Source organism: Cryptomeria japonica, chromosome 8 (assembly GCF_030272615.1).
Source record: "Cryptomeria japonica chromosome 8, Sugi_1.0, whole genome shotgun sequence".
NCBI lineage: Eukaryota > Viridiplantae > Streptophyta > Pinopsida > Cupressales > Cupressaceae > Cryptomeria > Cryptomeria japonica.
In genome coordinates this window covers 132,818,859-132,842,763 of record NC_081412.1, presented here as the reverse complement: position 1 = coordinate 132,842,763, position 23,905 = coordinate 132,818,859, and the positions used below count along the sequence as shown (strand labels likewise).

Sequence of the window (23,905 nt, the reverse complement as noted above, 5' to 3'; positions counted from 1 at the left end):
CTCTCAGAAGAAGTTCCAATTGGTGAAAGATGAGTTTCTGGTTAAGGTGCTTCCAACTCACTTTCACTTATACCAATTTGTCTCAAAACATCTTCCTTGATTGCTTTAGCCTGCCAAGTTCCTTTCCTTACAGTTGCTTCAACTTTCTTAACCCTTTTCCTCGATTGAATTCCACTTTCTATTGTTTCAGTATTTCCAAATACTTCCTCAGTAGGTTCCTTGGGTGCTTCAAGGAGGGCTTTTGCATAAGTTTCAATGATATTGTCATCTGTTTCATAGCCCATTCTAGTTACCTAGATAGTTCTAGGGACAACTACCTCCATCCAGATTTCATCCTTCTTGATTATAAAACAAATTTCTTTCTGATATTTATCCACAATAGCTTGTGACAGTCTTACTCTAGTTTTTATTCAAGCTTCAATGCTTGAAAATGTTCATTTAGGTTTTTCTCTCGGTTTTCTCACCATCAACCAAGGGAATAATAGCATGTTTTTCATTTTGTTGCTAAACCCCCAAAATATTTTCCTTTGGTTAGATGAAGAGTCTCCTTTTAGTGGAGTCTTACTCTGTTCTACCGGTGGAGGAGTATTTCCATCAACATTCTGATCTGACTTTCTGATCCATTGTTTTGAGAATTCTTGCTTTACATCTTCAACCTTTTCTTTACCTTTCAAACTAGGACCTTTGTCATTTGCTGGTGGGGACTTGCTTCTACAAAATTTAGCAATATCTCCAATCTTGTTACAGGCATAACAAGTCACATTGTTCTTCTGAATAGCTTTCCCATATCCTATGTCGGTATATGTTCTGCATTGATTAGATAAGTGTCCAAATCTTCCACAAACATAACATCTTACATTCATTCTGCAATTTTCTGAATTATGACCAACTTTGTTGCATTTAGAACATTGACCGGTGGGTGTATTAGTGTTCTGATAATTTCTAGATCTACACTTATTTTCTCTATGACCATACTTGTTACAGTTAAAGCATTTGCCATTAAATTTGTAAGCATTAGGTTGTCTTACCAGTTTGCTATGATCATGAGTATTTGCAGTACTAGAGATTTCACCAACTTCAAAGCCAAGGCCATTTGTATCACCATTAGGTTTCTGATTCTTTAGCATGTCACCAAGTTCTTCTGAACTTTTCTTGAATTTCTCCTTGTGTTGATTTGCAGCAGTTGGTTCATTCTCCAAGATTCATTTCTGTCTCATGAGTTCAGTTCTGTCATTTTGTGTATGCATCAGATCTGTCTTCAACATATCATTTTCATGATTAAGTCTTGTGTTTTCATTTCCAGCATCATTTAGTCTTCTAACCAAGTCTTCTTCATTCTTCTTTCTATCTTCAATTTCTTTACATAATCTTATAGTTATGTCTTGCATCTCATTCTTTGTTGTACTGATTTCTTGTCTTAGCTTGTTTACCAAATCATTAAGAGTTTCCTTTTCATTTTCCTCATTTTGCATCTTTTCACAAAGTTCTCTTCTTTTATTCCTTTCTATAGTGTAATTTTCTTGAAGTGCTTGAATGATATCCTGAGCAGCCTTCAGATCATCTTCAAGTTTGATATTCTTCACTTTTTCTTCATCATAGTCTATAAGAGCTGTTTCTAATTGCTTTTCAAGTTTTCCATCTCTACTGATGACAAGATCTTCCTCAAGCTGTTAGGCTTCTGAAAATAGAGGACCAGGCTCTGATACCAATTGTTAGGATTCCCAAAGATACTGAGAGGGGGGGGTGAATCAGTATCTAACCGGTATATCAAATTACTTGATTTAAAACATGAAAAGCATATTAAAACTGTGTACCGGTAAACTAGAAATAATGCAGTAAATAAGAACAATAACAACAACATGAAAAGCACACCATAACACAATATTTTAACGAGGAAACCCGGTGTGGGAAAAACCTCGGTGGGATTTGTGACCCATAATATTCGCTTATTGGCCAATAAGAGAATATTACTCTTACATTAGGGGCCTGCACATGCAGGAAGGCCAAGTGCCTAGAGCTCACTGCTCAATTACAAAAGAAGTCACACTGACTTACAGAAATGGATTATCCTAATCCAATGTCTTGTACTGCTTTAGATTAGCATCTGCTATGCAAGATTCAGTACCGGTTTAAGCTCTTCTATAACATAAACCCTTAACCAATAATTCGCATATTAGGTCTACTATTACTTTTCCATACTTCGCATCCTATATCTTCTACAAAATGATCTACAATGATCTCATACATATATGAGTTATATTATATCCCGCCATGTCGGCTTACAAAAGATTTTACAATTAATTACAAAATACATTAATACAAAATTGTTGTCGGCTAGGATGCCGGTATTCTTCCTTTTTGTTGTCGGTGTTCTGTGTGCCGGTGTAGAGTCTACCGGTGCCAGTGCCTGCTGGTATCATAGGATTGCAAGGTTGCCATCAATGAAAATACCTTCAATCACCTACAATTTCTCATTGGAGTGTGCATTTGCCAACAACACTTTGGAGAATTGGCAATGTTCACCGGCAAGCAAGTGACTTTATGCACAGTCACTGATATCTGGTTTACTGACAGGATATAATGTTCACCAGCACTTGGAATGACATGGAAAACACTTGGTTATGTTGAAGACATCTTTTGGACACTTTGTCTTGGAGATTTGTTCATTGGTATATTCGTGTTTTCATATTTGTTGTTACCGGCAAATAGGTCCAGAATAAGCACCAACAGACTTATCTATTCCAGATCAGCACGACACACTTTGGAGATGATTTATCAATGTTGTAAATGCATTAAGCCGACATGTTGAATCAGGCATTGCATCGGTTATTGATTTAATTGTAAATTTTTTTTATTGTAATATCTTTTAGAGCCAACCTACTAAAATTGGTCTTAGGTTATGGTTTAAATGTAAGATCTTATTTGTAAGATCAATATGCAAATGTGAGAAGGATTGTAATTCAGTATATGCAAGAATAAGCAGAGCTATACATGCAGACATCATTTGAAGGTTGAAGGAAGGTTTTGTGAAAGCATATCAGAATTGAACCAGTACTGAATCCAACATATGAAGATGCTATTTTGAGTAGTACATCATTATTGGATTTAACCATCCAATTGTAGTCAGTGTGACTCCCATTTATGTTTGAGCAGTGAGCTCTAGGCGCTTGGCCTTTCTGTTTCATGCATTAATCTTTACCGGTACTACAATTAACTGATAAACTGTCTACCGACATAAAGTTTGGTTTACTGATATTAAGCATTAAAGTTGGTTAAGTTGTTTTTGGTTTAAATTTATTTGACAACTGATGCACCCCCCCCGCCCCCCTTTAGTTGTCTCCAGGACCTAACAATTGGTATCAGAGCCTAGTCCTCTTTTTGCAGAAGTTTAATAGCTTGAGGAGATCCAATCTCTTCTAATTATTTCAAGAAGGACAATCCTAAACTCGAAGGAACCAACTATGGGATATGGAAGATCAGGATGGAGACACATCTGAATTGCATTGGGAAGGACATCTAGGAAGTTAGAAAAGAATGGCTATACTGATCCTACTCAGAATCAGCCTAATTCACCTAACTTGGCTAAAGATGAGGAAAATGATTGTAAAGCAAGAGAAACACTTTTGAGCGCATTATCAGATCAACAAATCATGAGATTATCATATAGATCTACTGCTAAAGCTATTTGGGACCATTTGGAAACATTGAATGAAGGAGATTCCACAGTCAAAATTGCAAAACTTGAAAGCTTCCGAGTCAGGTATGAAAATCTAAAAATGGAAGAAGATGAACAGATTTTTGCTTTTATGGAAAGAGTAAATGAAATTGTTTTTGGGTATTAAATATTGTGGAGGAACCTTAAGTGAAGATGAAATTGTTTCAAAAGTTATAAGAGGATTGCCACTAGCATACTAAATGAAAGTTACTGCTATGAATGAGTTAAGAACAATCCCTAATACATCAGTAACTAGGGACACATTGATTGGAAAACTTTTAGCTTTTAAAATTGAGGAATTTGTTCTTGTTCCTACTATAAAGACATATTTAGCTTTAAGGCATCAACATCATTTGCACCATCATTTGACAAGTCTGATCGAAAAGCCTTTTATGCAAGAGAACTTGAAGAAAGCAGGAGAGAAAATGAAGAACTTGAAGAACTTGAAGCATTATTTGCAAGGAAAATGCCGAAAGGTCCAGTTGGAAGTAAGTATGAAGGTAAAGCACCCTTTAAATGTTTGAACTGTAATAAGATTGGTCATATGGCTTCAAGATGCCCTGATAGACATGCTAGATTAAGAGAAGAAGCTAGAAGAACATACAAGCCTAACCCTGAATATTAGAGATACAGATTTAAGAAGAATAAAGAAAAATCTTGTTATCTTGCTGATGAAGGAGTCACTGATGATTCTGATGAGGATCTGATAGACAATGGATGGGTCTTTGTTGCTATAACAGAAGATCAACCGACACCTACTGTTCAACCGGTAGAGCAGGCCTTGGTAGCTAAAATTGAAGTTAAGGATGAATGGATCATTGATTCAGGATGTTCACATCATATGACTGGTGATAAAGGTAAATTCTTGAACTTTTAGGAATATAATGGAGGTCTAGTAAGATTTGGAGATGATAAAGCTTGTTTGATAAAAGGAAAAGGTACTATATCTCTTGATGGTAAGCATAATACTGACAATGTTTACTATGTTGAAGGTTTAAAGCATAATCTTTTGAGTGTTGGTCAATTAGTCGAAAAAGGATTTCAGTTACAATTCAAGAATGGAAAATGCAAAATTATGAACAGAACTGGTTTGGAAATTGCAACCGGTAATCAAACTAGATGTAACATCTTTCATTTGAATAACAGTGAAAAGACATGCTTGATTGTACATATTGATGAAAGTTGGCTATGGCATAAGAGATTCTGTCATGTAAATTTTGATTGCATTGTGAAAATTAGTACTACTAAGGCAGTTAGAGACTTACCTAAGATTGTTAAACCTCACAATTTGGTATGTAAGGAATGTCAATTTGGAAAACAAGTTAGAGCATCTTTCAAAAGTATTTCAGAAAAATCCAATAATGCTCTTGACTTAATTCATACTGATTTATGTGGTCCAACTAGAATTAAAAGCTTACAAGGTGATAGATATTTCATGCTAATCATTGATGACTATTCTAGAATGTGTTGGGTTACTTTTCTCAGAGAAAAATCAGAAGCACTTGGGAAATTCAAACTATTCAAAGCAATGGTAGAAAATGAAACCAGTAAGAAAATCAAATGTCAGAGATCAGATCAAGGAGGTGAATTTACATCTAAGGAATTTAATATATTTTGTGAAGTAAATGGAATCAGAAGACAGTTATCAGCACCCCGGACACCACAACAGAATGGAGTTGTAAAAAGGAAAAATAGAACTATCTTGGATGTAGCTAGAAGTATGTTATCAGAAGCAAATCTACCACATGTATATTGGAGAGAGGCAGTAAGTACAATGGTCTATACATTCAACAAAGTTTACATCAAAGGTGAAACTGGTAAGACCCCCCATGAACTATCGCTTGGTATTACTCCTACTCTTAAATATTTCAAAATATTTGGAAGTAAATGCTATATTAGAAGAGATGAGTGTATTGGAAAATTTGATCCTAGAAATAATGAAGGAATATTTCTTGGTTATTCATCTAAGAGAAAAGCATATAGATGTTTTAACAAAAGATTGCAAAAAATTATTGAGAGTACAAATGTGAAAATTGATGAACAGTTTAGAGAAACTTCAAGGTATATAGACTCTGAACCAGCAACAGAGATACTGACAAATGAACCTATATTAAACCCACCGGTACAGAATGAAGATCCAGTTACACCAGTATCATCTGAAAGTTCCACTTTAACTGAAGAACAACATCAAACGAAGACACCCCGATATGTAAGATTGTATCACTCTGAAAATTAGATAATTGGGAACAAGTATCAAGGAGTTATGACAAGAGGAAGACTGGAAAATGAAGAGGTATGTCTTATTTCTCAAATTGAACCATCATCAATTAATGAGGCATGTGAAGATAAACACTAGATTAAAGCTATTCAAGAAGAATTAGAACAAATTGAAAAGAATAACACATGGAGATTAGTTCCCCGGCCTAAAGACAAAAATGTAATTGGAATAAAATGGGTATTCAGAAACAAACTTAATGAAGATGGGAAGGTAATCAGAACAAAGCAAGACTAGTGTGTAAGGGATATTCTCAGAAAAAAGGAATTGATTATAATGAAATCTTTGCACCGGTAGCTAGAATTGAGGCAGTCAAATTATTCTTAGCTTTTGCATTACACAAGAACTACAAAGTATATCAAATAGATATTAAATGTGCATTTCTGAATGGAGATCTTGAAGAAGAAGTTTACATTGAGAAACATGATGGATTTTCTTTGACAAATAACAAAGATATGGTTTGCAGGTTAAGGAAAGCTTTGTATGGGTTGAAGCAAGCTCCAAGAGCTTGGTATGCTAGATTGGATAAATATCTTTTGAAGATTGTTTTTTCTAAAGGTTATACTAACAACAACTTATAATATAAAGTGACTAATGATAACATCTTGGTTATAGAAGTTTTTTTTTATGATATAATCTTTGGAGGAGAAGATGGATTATGTAAATATTTTTCCTTGTGAAATGCAACAAGAATTTGAAATGTCTATGATTGGAGAGATAAAATTATTTTTAGGATTATAGATTTCACAGACTGATAAAGGTATATTCTTGAGTCAATCTAAGTACTTGAAGGAGTTACTAAAGAAATTTGGGATGGAGAACTCTAAACCGGTAAGCACACCTATGACTACAAATGACAAATTATCACTAAGGGATAAATATACACCTGTTAATCTGACTAGGTACAAATCTATGCTAGGAGGTTTACTGTATTTGACACAAACAAGACCTGATATTATGAATGCAGTATGTATTGTTTCAAGATTTCAGTGTAATCCTAGAGAAAATCATGAATCAGCAGTAAAAAGGATTTTTCCGTACTTACAAGGAACTACAAATCTTGGCTTATGGTATCCTAGAGATGAAAACTTTGAATTATGTGCATACACAGATGCAAATTGGGCAGGAGATGTGGATGACAGAAAAAGCACCACCGGCGGAGCATTTTTTCTTGGAAGCAGATTAATTTCTTGGTTGAGTAAGAAACAAAGTTGCACATCTTTATCAACAACAAAATCAGAATATGTTGCAGCAACAACTAACTGTACATAGGTATTATGGCTTAAGCAAATGTTGAAAGACATAAAGGTAAAATGCAAGGAACCTATAACTATCTATTATGATAACAAAACAACAATTGATATATCTAAGAATCTGGTACTACATTCTAAAACTAAACATGTTTCTATCAAACTAAATTTTCTAAAGGAGAATGTTGAAGCAAAAGAAGTAAAACTGGTTTATGTGAATACTAAAGAGCAGATTGCAGATATTTTCACCAAGCCTTTGCCTAAGGAGACTTTTGAGTATCTTAGAGATCAGCTTGGGGTCATACCCCCACCGGTAGAGACTTAGACAGTTGATGTTTTTCATCAACCGACAAAACTAATAGAGAAATCTTTTATTCTGGCTTTGATGAGGAGAGCTACTTCTCAGGGGAGTAGTTGGTATACTGAATTGGTTGGTATTTTGTATTTGAACTTGGTTTTGTATTAGCTTTGACATTTGATGTCAAAGGGGGAGAGATTGATATGGAAAAACACAAGGAAAACTCATGTTACTCCTAGGGGGAGTGATTGTTATTTTGGGAGAGATTGATTACTCTCTGTATCTGAATTTTGATTTCTGGTTATAATCTCTCTTGGGAGATTGTTGGTTTTTGGTACTTGGCATTTCTGTTTTGGCACTTTGATGGTTTTTCCATCTTGTGTTGCCATCAATGCCAAAGGGGGAGATTGTTGGTATTTTGGATATGTTGATATGGTTTTGTCATTGATGTCAACACCTATTAACACTTATCAACTCTGACACTTTGGAGAATTGGTAATGTTCATCGATAAGCAAGTGAATTTATGCACAGTCACCGGTATCTAGTTCATCAGCAGGATATAATGTTCACCAACACTTGGAATGACATGGAAAACACTTGGTTATGTTGAAGACATCATTTGGACACCTTGTCTTGGAGATTTGTTCATTGGTATATTCGTGTTTGCATATTTGCTGTTACCGGCAAATAGGTCCAGAATAAGCACCGATGGGCTTATCTATTCCAGATCAACATGACATGCTTTGGAGATGATTTATCAATGTTGTAAATGCATTACGCTGACATGTTGAATTAGATATTGCATCGGTTATTGATTTACTTGTAAATTGTTTTTATTGTAATATCTTTTAGAGCCGACCTACTAAAATTGGTCTTAGGTTATGGTATAAATGTAAGATCTTATTTGTAAGATCGATATGCGAATGTGAGAAGGATTGTAATTCGGTATATGTGAGAATAAGAAGAGCTATACACGCAGACATCATTTGAAGGTTGAAGGAAGGTTTTGTGAAGGCATATCAGAATTGAACCAGTACTGAATCCAGCATATGAAGATGCTATTTTGAGCAGTACATCATTATTGGATTTAACCATCCAATTGTAGTCAGTGTGACTCCCATTTGTGTTTGAGTAGTGAGCTCTAGGCGCTTGGCCTTTCTGCATGTGCAGACCCCATTTGTATACACTTACTATCTGCAGTAGTATCATCTGATTGTGGGTAAGGTTTCCCACCGTGGTTTTTCCCCTTACAAGGTTTCCACATACAAATATTGGTGTTATGTGTTGTGGATGTTATTGTCTTTCTGTTTCATGCATTAATCTTTACCGGTACTGCAATTAACTGATAAACTGTCTACCGACATAAAGTTTGGTTTACCGGTATTAAGCATTAAAGTTGGTTAAGTTGTTTTTGGTTTAAATTTATTTGGCAATTGATTCACCCCCCCCCCCCCCCCCCGCCGCTCTTAGTTGTCTCTAGGACGTAACAGTAATTCCTTGATGTACAGAGTCGATTGATTCCTTGCTAGATGATCTTCAATGCTTGACTGACCTATCTGTTGGTCTGCGCTTTGCGCTGATTCTTTTTCGGAGGATTTCATTTCATATTTTGGGCCGACCTATTTGCACGTTTCATTTTCCTTCCTTGGGGAATGGGATCTTGCTTGGTTGACCTAGGTATTTTTGGGAGCTATTTATTGTTGTATTTGATCTTAGGATAGGGGTAGTTGATAGTTTGATCATTAGATTGTCATTTAGATTCAATCAATGATTCCAGATTGATGCAATTTTATAATAAGGCAATTGGCCTGCATGTAAGCCTGCATGTTATTGGTGGTTGTAATTGATTTAATGATATGATACATGCTTGATCTGGAATTCTCTCTCCTTCTTGTGTTGTTTTGTTTTGTTTCATTATTGTTGCACGGTCTGAACTGTCCTCATTGAGGATCCTCCTCATTGTGACTACACCACTTCATGTATAAGATTTCTTTCCCTTTCAAATAAGAATTAATCATACATGTTGGTTTAAATAGTAGCATTTCTTTTCATGATAATTAGTAAGCCTAAATCAAGAGGAGAAAAATTAGAAAACCTAGCAGTGTTTGGTATAAATGGTGTCTCTAACTTGTACTTTTAGACTTGTAATGTTATTGTGATTTAGCTGCTGCATCTATCGCTTAATAAATTTGCAACAATGATGTTTGTGGAATCACTAGGGAGTAATAAGGGACATTGTGGAGTTAAAAACCAAGCGATGGGAAATCCCCCTTCGATCAATAATCTAATAAGATAATTTTTATGAATTACATCTGCAAGTAAAACTGTAGAAAACCCTAATAGGCTAGAATGTATGTGATTCATTATTTTCATTGAATGTTATGTTTCCTTACTTTTACACACAAGCTAAGGGTGATGTGATCATAAGACTAGGGCCTAGATGGAATTAGGGAAACATGAGTAGGCCATCATGAACCCGTTTTGTTTATGAGCTATCCAACATGGGTAGTAACCATAGAGAAAATGTTTGGCGTAATGATCCTAGAAAAGGTTGCGTACCCACTATACAGTTTACATCAAACCTAGTTTAGAAACTATAACTACATAGGCCTTGATCCCATTTGGAAGCGATTTATGTACATAGTCAAGGAATGGAGCATGTTCCTACTTACTATTACACAAGTAAGTAGGGATGGGGTTTTAGTAAGGTGATGTATCGATAGATTAATAACTCAAGATAAATAATTGCGTGAGGGGGTTTTGGTTAATAATTCTTTACATAAATAATAAGCTACGAGATATTCATGTTAAAATCAAAAGAGTCCTAGATGGATCGCTTGACTTCTTGAAGCCATAGACTAAATTTTGCGATAGGTTTAAAACTCGAATTTATAATAATACCTCTAAGGCTGAAAAACTTGGTGCACCTCATATGGAAAGTGTAGTCTTTAGGGATATGAATCAGGATTCAGATGGTCCCAATCAGTCATAAGACTTTGGATAGAGCACATACCTATCCCATTCTTAAATGGAGATAAGATTTCCACCTCAGTTGGGTGGATTCTTGTTGCGAATGAATTGATGACTATCCTGTTTGGTTAGATGATTGGACAAATACCTATTTTTATTGATAGGAGAAGCTGAGTAGCGGTAAAAGAGACAGCGAGGAACGATCGAAAGATTAGATGGTACGATGTTGGCTTGAAGGAATTGCCCTAAGATAAAGGGGGAAGGGCCTTCAGATAGTAGGCTTGAGAAAGAGTCGAGCGCCTACCATAGTATATTTGTTCGCCCTAAAATCAGTCGAGTGCCTTATTCCGAACAACAACAACTGATCAATGTAAGACGTAGGGGTGGCTCGGGCTAAGCACCGAAGAGAGATTTCTAGGCCGGTTGAGAGGTGAAGAATAATGGTTCAACATCAAAAGTGGAATGGAATAAATTAGTACGTATGTCGAGCTGATATTATCATGTATGCCCAGATTATGTTTGATAGTATGTTGTAGTCGCTATCTTTGCATCTTCTCTTGTGACTATTGCTGATGATGGTTAATAAAAAATGAGAGCATAGTATGAAAGTGGGATTGGCAAACTTCCCCCCTCTACAACAACCGTGGGATTGAGATTGTAGCACTCTTCGCACGGGTCTTGAGAGTTTTGCATTGACATACTTATGAATGAATACTTAATAACTTAAGGAAAATTAGTAACAAGTAAGGAAAATTAGTAACAAGAAAAAAATAGTTAGGTATTTTGGGTACGATGGATGGGTTATTACAGAGAAACCCTTTTAGGAAAAATACCTACCATAGTAAGAGAGGAAACTATATTACTAATCCAATCAAGATTTTCATAGAAATATATTTCTCTAAAACTCGATAAAATTTTACAGGACCTCATTACTTACATAGCGAGACAAAATTTGATAAAGAACACTACCTAAAGGCCCTAATTTGTAGAGACTTGTGAGGATGAATACCATTGTGTTATCTCCAAAGAAAATGATCAAAAACCACTAAGAAAAACTCATTCCAACCTCCAAGAAAAGCCTCTCACAAATGCTTCTTAAGACTTTCATATGACATCTAGCCAATTTGGGCACCAATGGACCAAGATAGTAGTATTTGTCATAAATTATTTTTATAAGGCATTATGATTGTCATAACCATCATACATGCACTTACAACTCTTGAAAAGTGTCCAAGCACCTCAAAATGGAAAATAAAAAATTGGAAGCCTAGTCATTTTGTCCTTTTCACAAAATACAAATGGTAACTATGGCTTTTGATTTGAGTTCTTTCACCATCATTTGTAAATTAGTTTAACCTCTTATGGGTAAATCACAAATAACATTATGGGAGATTAAAGGATTTAGAAAGTTGATGGCACCTAAATCTTAAAATTCTCTTGCTTGAAATCTTACATTTTAAATTACCCCATAGAGATACATAAAAAAAATTAAGAACATTGATCAAAGCCCATGACCTTCCCACATCAAGAGAAATTGTCCATGGTTACTAGCATCGTGAGAACTAGAAATATTAATTTGAGGATTTAGAAATTTGATGGCACCTAAATCCTAAAATTCTCCCACTCGACATCATACAGTTTAATAACACCATAGAGTTACATAAAAAAATTAAGTATATTGATCAATGCCCTTGGCCTTCCCTCTAGAAGAGAACTTATCTATGGTGACTAGCACAATGATAGAACCAACAAAATTATTAAAATTATCAACTTTTCCAATAAGGACCCGTCCAATATCAACCATTTCTTGCACAAAGTGATACTAAACATCAACATTCTTAGTACGATCATGATACATAGAAATTTTTGCCAAACATGTGGCACTCTAACTATCACAACCAATCCTTAGTATCCTATAATAAAAACTAGTACCAAGCATTTGTAAAAAATCACCTCCTTAGAGGAATGTGTAATCACCATACACTACTTTACTTGTGGACAATGATAGTGTAGGTGCTATTTGACTCATCCAAATCCTACATATCCAAACAAAGTAAACACATAGCCACTAGTGCACCTTTGATTATCTGAGTCACCTACCCAATCCACACTAATAAAACCCTTTGTATCCAATGAATTATAGATAGATCATCAATACCATTTAAAACCAAATAGTAATTAGAAGTATCTTACAAGTACCTAGATACCCTTTTGAAGAAATTTCCATGCTCTTTACTTAGGTTAGACATAAACCTACTTAGAACTCCTATTGCTTGGGCTATATTTGGTCTAGTTTTAATCATTGCACAAATTAAACTACCAACAACATTAACATAAGGAGCATTAGACATATCTTCACCCAATTCTCATTAATTTCCATTAAATTTTTTTTAATCTAGAATCCTCCAAGACCATATAAAACGTGCTAGAAACATGAGCTTTGAGCTTTGTAATAATCACCTTGTTGTTAACAATAAATATGTAATCAACATATAAGAAAATAATGAATAATTGATCATCAATAACCTTAATATAAACATTAATACTCTTCACTTCTAGCATAACCTAAATATAATATAAATACATCAAACTTCTAGTACTGCATCTTGGGTGACTATTTGAAAGCATACAATGATTGTTTTAACTTGCAAACTAAGTGTTCTTTTCCTTTATTAGGAAACCATTAGATTTTCACATATAAATCTCTTTTCTAGATTCCCATGTAAGAAAGAAAGTTTTAATATCCATTTTCTCAATATCATAATCTCAATAAGTAGCAATAGATAATAAGAACCTAATAGAAGTTATATTAACAACATCGGAGAATACTTGACCAAAATAAAATCCTTGGGAGTAGCCCTTGTCTAGTAGTCTAGCCTTATACCACTCTAATTGACTGTTTGCACCAAATTTATTCTTAAATATCCACTTGCATATAATGGACTTCCTTCCTTTAGGAAAAATAACATGATCCCAAGCATCACAATGATTCAAATCCATCATCTCCTCATGCTTGGGCTATATCCAAGGCTACCTTTCCTCTAAAGAGAGAGACTCCTTAAATGATATAGATTCATCAGATTGGTACCTAGCAAAGAAAATTTACAATGAAAATATTGTGTGCTATACTTGTTAACTATATTATGTGTATGTCTAATATTACCAACTCTTATCCTTTGTGTGTTTTACACAATTTTGTGTGTTTATTGTGATATTCAACTAATTTAAAGAATCTTTTAGTGTACAAGTATATGACGATTGCAAATTATGGAGAAAATAGCTATTGAACCTACATTTTAGTGGTAGTCCTTCCTATGTAGCACTCGTTATTTATTCATGAACAATGTTAACTATACAACATTGTGCAAGCCTAGCAAAACAAGAAAGTATCTCAAGTAAGAATTAGTAGAAATAATACTATTATGGGGGATTGAAAGTGCACCTACATAAAATCCTCTTTTTTTTTTTATCAAGGATAAAAATAAGAATGAATATAAAATAAAATTATAATGATATGATAATATAATAATAGTAATGATTGAGTCTTCATATGTTTTGGTTTAGTCAAGAGTTTTAATAGAAATATGAAATATAATAATAATAATTTGGTACAATTTTTTTATTTTGTGTAGAATTTAATAAAAATATAATAATATGATCATATCTTAATAATACTTTAATATTGATAAAATATCATAATATAATAACGATTATAATATTAATTATAATATAACAACAACAACAACAACAACAACAACAACAACAACAACAACAACAACAACATGATAACTTGTAGTGTAGTTTACCTATATTCCTCTATAAATAGATATGCTAGTATAGCTAGGATAGCATAACTATAAACCAAATGTTCCACAACAATTTACTAATACAGAGAGTACGAATATTAAATATAGAAACCTTGAATTTTGTAATGGGCTATTTAGATACAAGTAGAAAGGGGAACTTATTCAATACACCTTGAATGTCAAAGTTAAAAGACGATCAAGATAAATTTGGGAAGTAAATAAAAAGAAGACGTGAAAACATTGAAATGGGTTGGAAATTAAAATAAAAAGAAATGTAATGACATTTAAATGTAAGCTAGATGGTGATATACTATTTCATTACTCAAAGAAAGAACATTTAAAGTTAGTGGGTTGGCAATGGATTTAGTGGGAATTTGATGAAGACATTTCTTTAGGCATGCATCGAAAAGGTTCAATTTAAGGATAAACCAAGTGTTCTAAGTTAATAAGAGTCCTCATGAAAGAGGGTGTTTTCGACAGAGCTTTAAAAACACACACTATATAGATTCAAATTAAATCAATGAATAATTTTTTGTCTTTCCTTTTTTTATTTGATTATTTTTCATGTTTTGTACTACCTCATCTCAATTATATTCATTTAAAATTATGTAAGGGAAAATGGTTAGAGTACAAAATATATAGTAATGAATCAAAACTATTTTTCTATTTAGTGGATTCATCTAATTTAATAAAATATTTGATGTGGATTTGAAATATATTTGATAGTGTAGCTCAATTTAATTTATATTTTCTTTTGTAGATAAGTTCAAATGATTAATGCTTTTTTTAGAGTAATATGCATATTTGGATGCATGAAGCTTTAAATCATATAAATATTATTATGGGTGTCAAAGGTAGAATGTTAAGAATTAATAGAAAAGTCTCAGTATATATATTTTGCATTAGAGTCAAGTATGAAAAAAGTATGCGGAAAAAATATACCATGTGTCAATTTAGATATACTCTTTAATTTTATTTTTTTCATTATTAAAAAATGTAATTCACATCTCTTTATTTTAAAATACTTATCGTAGATAATAATTTAAATTATTAAAAATATATTATGCTATTCTTTTATTTTAAATTATTTTAATATGTCTTTGATTAAAAAGAAATGTTAACTAGGGTGTTGACCCTTTGCATAGTCAAAGACTATAAAAAACAAAAGCTCGTAGGCAGTAAAACACAACACATCGAAGCAAGCCCCGAACAAGAAAGGTTGGACAAAAAAAGACCTGTCTAACCTTCAAGAACTCAGACCCAACTCAAGGAGGAGTATGGACACTCGAGCCTTGGGGGGGGTTGGGGGGGCGGGGAGGACTTCCCCTTCCACTTGCCACAAACAATACTCTAGGTGATATTGTCACTGAGACCATCAAGGGAATGACCAAGCGGTAAGGATCCCGCTTGAAAACCATTAATAGAACTAGTAGAAGGCTGCTAAAGAACTGGAGGGTCTGTTGCAAAATAGTAGGTTGCTACATAGGAGTGACATTAGGAGTAGAACTAGAAGGTCTAGAGTGGAGCTGCAAGTCAGGGGCGACAAGAGTTAAATCCTTCAAGGTGAGAGGAGCCAAAATGGTGGAATCAATTGCATCATCAACAAAAGTAAGAGGCACCTCAGCCCCTCGAGAGGAGCTATCTGAACTAGGATCAACAACATGGATGGTTAGATGATCAAACAATAGTTTCCTTCCACCAAGTAGGAACACCTTTGTGGTGTGAAATAGAGTAATCTGAAGAAAGATGATCTGTAGAAAAATATTTCCAGCAGCGAAAGGGGTTTAGGCCCAAAAAATCTAACGATTGTGTCCAAGGTTGACCCCCAACCATGAGAATCACATCTCTCGAGAGAGGAGAGGATATGTCAATATTGAATAAGATGTGGGAAAAGGTAGTGTGGTCCATTGAAGACGTAACATCATCGATCTTTAAGAAATGACCGATAGAGTTACCAATAGCCTCATAGCGAGAATTCTCCCAAAAATGAAGAGGGAGACTTGAAAGGCAAATCCAAACTGAATGCACAATAAGTGGTTCATTGAGAGGATTAAAGGAAGTTGTCCAAGGCTTAATAGAGAGGGGGTGCACTCTCCAAGCCCACAACTTTCCCAAAACCAAATCCCAATCAATAGAAGATGTAAAAGAAGGAATGAGAAAGCCTTTAACACAAGAAAAAATCTCAATATTATGAGCCACCAAAGGCCTCCAAGAGTCACTTACCCAATGGTTGAGGTTCAGCAGTGAAGGCCAAAGCCTAGAAAATCTGCACACTAAAGCATAGATTTGGTAGAACCTAATGTTGTCCACCACATCCTGTCAACAGACCACCATAGGGGAGGATTTAGTATAGGGAAGAGGACAAAATCCCTTGGAGGGCTGGGCAATGGATTTGGCCATATGAGGGAAGCTATGCTTGTTAGAAAATGAAGGTTTGAAAAAAACATTAGTAGCAACTGAATGAGAAGCATTCCCCCAAAGAGTTAGCACCAGCAGAACCCCCAGAAGGGGATCCACGAATGGGGTAGGAAAAAATAAGCCACAAAACTCACCATCGAGGGATCATAATGAGCAGAGTCAACCTTGGGAGAATTGAAACTAGATGGATCCTGTAGCGCAACGCGGGAAACTAGACAGATCCTGATAAGGTGTAAATTTAAATTTAAATTTATAGAACAACAACTACAAAAAGAACTTACGTGAGGTTATTTCTATATCCATAATATCAAATATATAGTAATATCTTAACCATAGTTCACTAAAAAATATGTCATTGTAGACTTACTATTACATTAAGTAAACAATGTTGCATTCATTATACTCTTGGAGGTATTAAGTGATTGTAAACAATGTTCATGCATGGTCATATTCATGGACGATGTTAAGAATCAATCATTGTTGTAGATGAGAAAAAGAAAGAAAGTGGTACTATGTTCTAATGTCCTTTTATTAAGCATGATAAGGAATATTATTTATCACTATAACTATCACTATGCATCCATAATATATTTTATACCAAACCGATTTGCAGGCATAACTGTTCTAGTCATATTACTTCCTTTCGTACACAAGTAGTTGATATAAACTTTATTTCTGATGTAGATAATGCAAGCACTATCTATCTTTTTCTCACCCAAATTACTATTCCTCCATAGTCACTCAATACATACTCACAATTACATATTTGGTAGTCAACATCTATATGCTATTTATTTTATGATTATACTTTCTATTCGAACTCAAATCTAGAAAGTCATTTGATCTAAGTTGATTTGTACAAAGTTCTCTATATAATCGATTAACCTAAATATTAATCTTTCAAAAAAATTACTTTCAAATCTTTAAAACATTTTTAATATTCAATTCAATTATAAACTAATTTATCATTATATATATATTAAGATTATTTAGAAATAAGATAATCATACTAATATATTATTCTAGATAATAGAAAAATTCAATTAAAAAATCTTGTAAAATTATAAATACAAAATTAAATGAAATATGTATTTTTTATATAAATAATAATATACAAAATCATCATGTTTACATATAAATCCATATATATCAATACTTATTACACTCAGTCCACCTCCATGTCTCGCATTGCCCATGAAATCCACCACTAGGGTTTCTACACGTCTGTAATCATTGTATTACAAATCAGTTAGTAGTTGTTCGGGATATCAAAAAATAAAAACCATCCGAGAAGAGGATAATATTATTATTATTACCAGACATAACAATAAAAGGAGACGTGAGCAAACAAAACCAGAAGAAACACATATACGCCCTTGGTCATGTAGAAAGCAATGAAAACTGCTCTTCTCCATGTACAAACTATTAATGTTAATTTATTATGTGACTAAAACATTACTTAAATAAACTCGACATTATTTTATGTATTTTTTTTTAAATATAGGTATACTAGTATTATAAGCCTGCTTCGCTAGAAGTGTTGGGACTACTTCACATTCACTCTTGATTTATGGATGCATGGGCATGAGCTTTTGTTTATGTTAACATAGGAGGAGTTTTCTTTCCGTCTCTTCCTATTATGTTTTGAGGAGTTTTCTCTCATCTCTTCCTATTATGTTCCAACTTTTTCTACATGATTTATGTGCATGTGTTGATTCTCCTTTGTATTTAATTAATTTAAGCTTTATAAATCTAATACAAAGAGATTTTAATTTCATTCAATGTAGATTTGTTTTTATCTCTGTGTCAGTTTTGATTTTTAACTATTTTTCTTCCAAATTTTACTTCTATTTTTCTAGCTAAGTCATTGTGTAGATTCAATTGTAAATTTTACATGGTATCAAAGTTTAAGAGCTAGAAAGAAGAAGCGTCAATGTTTTTTTATTTGTAGGTACTGAAGATTAGAATTGTTTTAGAATGGAATAGGATCATGGTGTGCCAAAATAGGCCCTTAAGTGGGGCAATGGCTATGCAGCGGACAGAATGGCCCGTCCCATACCATGCATCCCACCATCCTCGTACAGTGACTTCTACGAAAAGGATGGATCTCCATGCCATTATTTCCTTCAATCTTACGGGAACTATGCCCAAATTCTTTTCCCCACTCCCATGACATTTTTTCATTTTTTTACTAAGTCTGTGGGGGTGGAGGAAAGTTTTTTTTTTAAATGTATGATTATATTTTTAAATTGAAATATTTTATTTTAATATTTATTTATTATTTATTATTTTTTTTGTTATATTTGTAAAATAATGAATTAATAATTAATAATGTATTTAAAGTTTTTAATTTATTATATTTTTTCTATTTTTTAAGTTATATTTGTAAAATAATAAATATAATAAATTTATATTTAATAGCTTATTTTTTTAATATTTAAGTTATATAGTTTTTAATATTTTTTCTATTTTAATTTATTAATTTGTTTGAAATAATAAGTTATAATAAATTAATAATTAATAATGTATTTAAAGTTTTTAAATAAAATCTATTACTTTAATATTTAATCTATATTTATTTTAATTTTTTTTCTATTTTTTATTTATTAATTTGTTTGAAATAATGTTATAATAAATTAATAATTAATAATGTATTTAAACTTTTTAAATAAAATCAAACTTAAAAGAAAATACATAAAAACTTAAATTCAAACTATAGCATTTTTGTTCAAATTTGCTAAATAAATAATAAAAGTAGAATAATAATAAATATAATAAGTTTTTTTTTGAATAAAAGGGGTAAAAACTTTATTGAAAATCAAAACGTCTGAGTACAAATCAGCAAAGGGCGAAAGCCCCAGGAACTACCAGAGACCACAGAACAAACAAGAGCAAAACCCTCATTCCCCAATGCCACTACCATCTTCAGCAAGAATCCTCTCCAGGTCCTGATATAAATCGTAGGGCATCTGCGCCCACTCATCAATCTTTCGGCCATCCATATCTATAGATGCCCATTTTGCCAGACAATCAGCCACTCTATTCCACTCTCTTGGAATATGAGCATAAGACACTGAATCCATTAAAGAGCTGACTTGTAATATCTGTTGCACAATCATAGACAACTGCCAGCTAACATCCACAATTTTCCTCTCAAGGAGCATATTGACCAGGACCTAAGAGTCAGCCTCACAAATCACCTTCTGCCACCCAAGAGCATGAGCCCGCTCCAGAGCATAAAGGATAGCCAAACCTTCCATCCTATTAACAGTCTGCCTACCTTTATTAGCCGAAAAAATGAAAACCACAGATCCAGAAGAATCCCTACCAATCCCACCAATCCCAGCCGAGCCAGGATTACCCCTGGAAGAGCCATCCGTATTAATTTTCAAAAAACCAGCAGGAGGGGGCTGCCAGCTTCCCATCCTTTGAACTTTTTGCTTCACATGTCTACCTCGCCTGACACAAGCCGAGCTCGAAGTTATCCCTTGTATGCCCAATCTATCAACAATTTCAGCATCTCCTTTCTCTAGTGGCAGCTCAATCTCACTCTTCGCTTTAACTGATTCCTGGATCATGCCCATAATTCTAATCCAAACCTGTTGAATCCCCAATGCTTCACCTCAAAAGATTCGGCGATTCCTTTCCAACCAAACTTGCCAAAGCAGGAAAATAGGACCAGCATACCAAACATCCTGCAAGAAGGGAGCCGAGGAGGGAGGCCTTCCCAATCTCGACCAAAATTCATCTAGGGAGGAAGCATGAATGCACGAGCATTTCCAGACATCCCACCAAAAATGCCATAGTTGAAGGGAGAAGGAGCAGTGGAAGAACAAGTGCGGAGAGTCTTCCTCCCCCTTACAACATAGAACACACCTCGAAGGTCCAGAAAAGCCCCTCTTCCGAATATTGTCCCAAGTCAAGCATCTATTCCAGACCAAAGTCCAAGTAAAGCAATTACACTTTGGCCAAGAGAATTTATTCCATACTTTCTTCCACCAATGAACCTCTCCACCCTCAGCTTGCTGGGAGAGCAACTCTTGATACCCCGAAGAAACTGTGTAAACACCCTTGGGATTAGGGGACCAGGCCAACACATCACTATCCATGAGGGTGCTACAGCTACGATAGGAGAGGATGTAATTAAGTTCAGCACACTCAACTTCCATATCAACAATAGGCCAATCCTCTGGGTTCTTCCATCTTGCTTCCACCAAATGCCCCTGAAAGGAAAAGGACTTAAAATCACACACCCTAGTCCATCCAGCTTCACAAAACCTCTGGGCCAATATACTCAAATGAGGATATTGGACAACTATGGGAGGGAAGCCATCCCAAGAGTCATGCCAGAAATGAGCCTCAGTCCCATTCTTGCAAATCCAGAATAAGCCTCTCTTAATGAGAGCAGCCCCTTTTTTGAGAGTAGTCCAGATCCCCGAACCTTTCCCAGTCAAGCTAAGCCGCGGGATATCTTTCTGGGGGATCCCAAAAAAGTACTTATGAGACAAGATTCTGGCCCACAACTGATCCTGTTCCACACACCACCGCCAGTACAATTTAGCTGCCAGAGCAGTACCAGAGAGCACTGATTGCCTTAATCCCAGACCACCAACCTGTTTTGGACTACAAACCACCTCCCATTTAATAAGACTCCACTTAGTTGAAGAAAGATTACCGGCCCATAAAAACTGTCTGGCTAAGGAATCAAGACTCTTCACAAAGCTCATTGGTGCCACCTGAATCATACACCTGTAGAGAGGAAGAGCCTGCACCACACTTTGAAGCAACTGGACCCGTCCAGCAAAGGAGAGCCAACGATGGGTCCAATGCGTGACTTTAACGTGGAACTTATCCAGAATACTCTGCCACGAGTCCCTAGACTGCCTGCCCTCTGATATAGGGATCCCAAGGTATAGCAATGGAAGACTCCCAATTTGGAATCTGAGAATATGAGCCACTCTCCGTTGAATGGGAGGTGGAGTGTTAAAGAAAAAAATGGACGACTTGCCTTCATTAATAGCCTGACCCGAAGCTGCAAGATAAACATCCAACACCTTACGCATGTGAGTCGCCTCCCTAATGGTAGCCATGCCCATCAAAGCCGTATCATCCACAAACTGTAGGTGAGATTGAACAGGAAGACCCCCTCCCCATTGCCAACCCTAAATGAGGCCCCCTTCAACATTCTTTTTTATCAACCGGCCCAAACCATCCACCAAAAGAAGAAACAGGTAAGGAGAGAGGGGATCACCTTGCCGCAAGCCTCTCGAGGCCCCAAAGAGATTAGAATGCTCCCCATTGATCAAGACTGAAAAAGAAGTTGAGTTCACATAGCTCATAACCTAGCGAATCCATTCCTCCTCAAAACCAAAGGCTCCCAAAACCTTCTGGAGGAAGGACCAACGAACTCTGTCATATGCTTTGGCCATGTCCAACTTGATGAACATAGCCTTATCTTTGGAGTTAGCCATGGAGTGGATAGTCTCAGTAGCCACAGTCACCCCATCCAAAATCTGACGACCCTCCACAAATCCACTTTGTTCCTCAGAGATAAGCAGCGGAAGCCATTTCTTCAACCTTTCGGCAATCAACTTAGAAATAATTTTATAGGTTACATTGCATAGAGAAATAGGACGAAATTGACTTAGCCGATCAACCCCCTCCCCCTTAGGAATGAGAGCAAGGAAGGTAGAGTTCAGGGCCCGAAGCATTTGCTTATTATTCTGGGATTCTTGAACAACAGCCAATAAGTCTAATTTGATAATGTCCCAAAATTCCTGGAAGAACTCACTCGGAAAGCCATCAGGACCAGGAGCCTTGCCTTTTTTCATCTGGAAGACAATCTTCTCTAACTCCTCCAAAGATATAGGGCTCATAAGATGCTCTTTCATTTCCATTGAAACCAAAGAGGGGATACAAGAGAGGACCTGAGCTTCAGCAGCCAAATCTCCCTGCGATTCCTCCCTAAATAAAGAGGCAAAAAACTGAACAGCTTCATTTGAGATATCCTGGGCAGAAGATAGGACCTCCCCTCTGTCGGTCACCAATGATGAAAGAGAATTACCATGATGTCTGGCCTTCACCGAATTGAAGAAGAAAGCAGTATTCCTATCACCCTCTTGAAGCCACTCAATCTGAGCTTTTTGTTTCCAAAAGATTTCCTCTCTCAGCTCCCATTCCTCCAAAGTTTTTAAAGCCCTGGCTTCCTCCCGCAACAAATACTCAGACACCCCATCCTCCCTGATCAATCTGGTAATATCATTCAATTCTGCTTGAGCCTTTGTTTTCGCCTGGTAAATGTTTCCGAAGCATTGCCGGTTCCACCGTTTGAGCTGATACTTAACAAATTGGAGGAGCTTAGCAAAAATATACATTGTTGTACCAAAAGCAGGCCTACCCTCCTTCCACCACTCAGCAACACATCCATATAGGTTTGGGTCTCGGAGCCACATGAGCTGGAACTTGAAAGGTGGCTTCTGAGGCGACCGGGCAGAAGAAATGACAAGTTTTATGGGCCAATGATCCGATCCTCTCCAATCTAATATCTCTGAGCTGGAAGACCACAATCCACCCACCCAAAAACAGGATACCATGAAGCGATCTAGACGTTCAGCAATGCACCTGTCCCCCACTCTTCTATTGTTCCAAGTGAATTGACCATTGCTAGGCTTGATATCCACAAGATTAAGTGCCGAGACATTATCCCGAAACAAGAGAGAAGAGGGTTCAAGTCTTGCATTACCCCCCCGTTTTTCAGTTAAATCAAGAATAGCATTAAAGTCTCCAGCAATAATCCATGGCAAGTAAGGAAATAAGTTACGAACCAAATGAACATTATTCCAAACAAGAACTTTACCTTGGAACTCAATAGGAGCATAGACATTGGAGAAAAGGACTGATTCTCCCGATTCAAGGCACAGAGAGACCATGGATAAGGAGGATTTAAAGGAGATCCATGACACTGGTTGGATCTTTCGTGGGTTCCATAGACATGCTACACCCCCAGAAGATCCATGAGCTCCAATGCACTGACATTGACCATTCCTCCACAATTTAGGTGCTATACTCATCATACATTCCACAGAAACCTTAGTCTCCTGAAGAAAAAGCACATCAGGGGAGTGATTTCTAACTAATTCCCGAATAGCTTTTTGTCTAGGGCCACTGTTCAA

The 23,905-nt window shown here is 35.5% G+C and overlaps 1 protein-coding gene across 1 annotated transcript in view; it reads right to left on the bottom strand.

Annotated features, from left to right (window-relative positions):
• Positions 1 to 22,075: 22,075 nt before the first annotated feature.
• LOC131857549 (uncharacterized) overlaps positions 22,076 to 23,905 on the bottom strand; it is a 52,774-nt gene continuing 50,944 nt past the window's right edge. The window contains exon 4 of the mRNA XM_059210223.1: positions 22,076 to 23,830. Within this exon, the coding sequence (XP_059066206.1) occupies positions 22,076 to 23,830 (1,755 nt within the window). The remainder of the gene's footprint in view (positions 23,831 to 23,905) is intronic.